The sequence below is a fragment of the Branchiostoma belcheri genome, unplaced genomic scaffold (assembly GCF_001625305.1).
Source record: "Branchiostoma belcheri isolate BF01 breed outbred unplaced genomic scaffold, Haploidv18h27 scaffold1581, whole genome shotgun sequence".
NCBI lineage: Eukaryota > Metazoa > Chordata > Leptocardii > Amphioxiformes > Branchiostomatidae > Branchiostoma > Branchiostoma belcheri.
In genome coordinates, this window is record NW_017803026.1 from 1 (window position 1) to 2765 (window position 2765).

Below are 2765 nucleotides of genomic sequence, written 5' to 3' on the forward strand. Positions count from 1 at the left end.
GGGTTGCTGGAACGGTGTCAGGCGTTGAAGCAGCGATCCATGTCGGCAATGAACTTTGGTTTGGCGTTGGTATAGAGGTGTCGGAGCGGGACCAGAATTTGGCTATAAGTACGGTGAGAAATGGACCAGGTGCTCATTTGGAATCGAGCTGCCGTTGAGTTCAGGCCTCATCTTTATCGAATTTGCTCGAAGTTACAGTAAAGCTGTATCACCCTGGATGCCGAGAGACTTGCTATGATTGGTGCACTAGTGTGCAATTATTTTGGGGCCACACGTAAAATGTTCAAAGAAGGGTCACACGGGCAATCACTTTATTGGGGTCACAGGGGAACTTTGCAATCTGCAAAGTTTTATTTTCATTATTAATTAAATAACGTAGTCAAGAATAGATTAACAAAATGATGTTTATTAAAGCTATAAGTCCACACACACACAGAACAGAACTTGTACTACTACAAAACGATCCGTTCAACTCCGTAGTCACAAGCGGTATGCCGCTAAACCGCATGCGCAGAACGCCGGTATACCAACGCTTGCGTCACCGCTATACCAACGTTTGCTACCGCTAAACCAACGCTAAAGCAACGTCGGCTTCAGCGGTACACCGCTAAGCCAACGCCCGTGTTTTCATTATTTCCCCCACATTTTGGGCGCGGTGACGAGCGTTGTCGAAATTCGGTCCCCGTCCCTACCGTTCAAGGAACGCTCCGGCAAAGTTCGCCCAGTGTGACCGGGCCTTAAGAAAGAAACTTACAAAAAATTGCAGTTTCTTGTACCCTTGAGAATCATATAAACAGCTGCACAACAAGCTTTTTGTTACCTGTTTGATGCTGAACGTCAGAGGGGCGAGTCCCACGGCGCACAAGCTCAGTAGCACGGCGATGCCGGCGGCCAGACAGCTGCGGCGGGCGCGGAGGAAGCTACAGACACCACGGCAGCCGCTCGCTCCACCCGGATACGCGCCGTCTGGTAGGAAAAGCGTACTTCGCTCAGGTTATTGTTTACGTCGACATTTACACATAGTGATGCAGATTGAACAAATGAACACGTGTCAATGAAATCAAATAATTTACCATTAGGAAAAATAGCATTATCGTATTTATTGTGCAAAGTAGACCTCATTTGCATAATTGGAGCCTGTTAATGTTCCACCTGATTATTTTCTTATTACTTATGAAAAAAAGTTTAACCTGGTATGGTGGCGTCGGGTGTGTTTTCATCGTCGTTCGCACGTGCCTGGGGTTGGTCCATGGGTGCGTCGTCTGGACGTAAAAAACAAAGATGCCATGTACTTATCTGTCAACATATTGGGCGTTAAAGGCCCAATATCAATATTTTAACATACAAAAGTAACAACACGGATACTATAAACGATTTAGCTAAACAACTAAGCACAAAAATGTTTTTAAGAAATAAATAATGGGAACTACATGTTTAGAAAAGTGACCTCAGCATTAGAAGGTAAGGAACTAGTTAATCGGACCTGCATTTTTACAGTGATTTCTCTTTTGCTTACAAATAATGCTTCTGGTACATTACAAAACTGTGTAGGTATATTGACAAGCTAATCTATAAACTTCTCAACAAAAACCTACATGTGCACGCAAATAAGTACCACAGACCAATCACGGTAACTACCTAAAAGAAATCCACAGCTTATAATAACAAACGGATGAGAAAAACAGGATGCAAGAAAAGAGATAATAAAAACTAAAACTTTTACCTGGTATGGTGGCGTACGTGACCTCGGGTGCATTTTCATCGTCGTTCGCACGTGCCTGGTTATCAGTCTGGGGCTGGTCCATGGGTGGGTCGGCTGAGTGAAAAAAAAAACAAAGACGTAATATAGTCATTAGTGACAAATATTGGGCCGAACGATCGAAATTGGGACAATTTACCTGAACCAGAAGCGTAGATAGGATTGATCATTTTGGCAGCGGCGTCAGCACGTGATCGCAGTGACTGAGGCTGCTGCATGGGTGTGGTGCCTGAGACAAGTGAAGAAAATTTAATTAGTCATCTGCAGAAAATTAACGCTAGTAAAATTACGATACGGAAATGATAACCCCTGTAGCTGATTTACCTGCATTGGAGGCGTACATAGGGTTGGGTATTTTTGCCGCGGCGTCCGCACGTGATCGCCAATAAGGCTCAGGCTGCCGTATGGGTGTGGCACCTGAGAGAAATAAATAGAAATCCATACAGGAAGATAGTGTGTTTGTCGTCGCCTAATCATCAAATAATTGCCTTTGTTTGGAAGGCTATGAAATCGCTTTGCTACCTATAGTGTGTGGGATACTAGGCGGAATAACTCTTGAAGGCATGATTCGATCTTAGTGAATTATTGGTAGGCAGGTTGCCGTTGGGGATACTGTAGTGGACCTTTTGTGGTCAAGTTCAAAAATGGGCCTCGTGGGAATCCCTAATCAAGATTAGGCATTTAACATTTCATAATTAGCTATAAACAAAGGAAAACGGAAGCGCGTTTCGGCAAGAACGAGGAAAGATGTATTCTCGGACTTTCGCGTCCACACGGAAAGTGGAGAGAGCAGCAAGCCAACGTGCACACCTTGCCTAAATCCTGGCCGAGTGTGACAGTTTTATAGGCCCGCTGTTGCAGCAACAGTGCACCTTTGACGAAGCACCAAATATTCACCGGTGTGGGAACGTCTGCGTACCATATGATGGATTTTATAAGCGGAACGTACCGTAAAGATTAAAGGGATTTCTTGTTGTTATCAAATATAACCATACAGCAAAGTATG

At 44.2% G+C, this 2765-nt stretch overlaps 1 protein-coding gene across 1 annotated transcript; it reads right to left on the reverse strand.

Annotated features, from left to right (window-relative positions):
- Positions 1 to 935: 935 nt before the first annotated feature.
- LOC109465811 lies at positions 936 to 2176 on the reverse strand (the record flags this gene model as incomplete). Its single annotated transcript, XM_019763253.1, has 5 exons — positions 936 to 966; positions 1191 to 1262; positions 1724 to 1816; positions 1899 to 1988; positions 2084 to 2176. Coding segments are annotated over 5 exons (379 nt in total), but the record flags the coding sequence as incomplete, so codon positions are not given.
- Between the last annotated feature and the right edge of the window lie 589 nt (positions 2177 to 2765).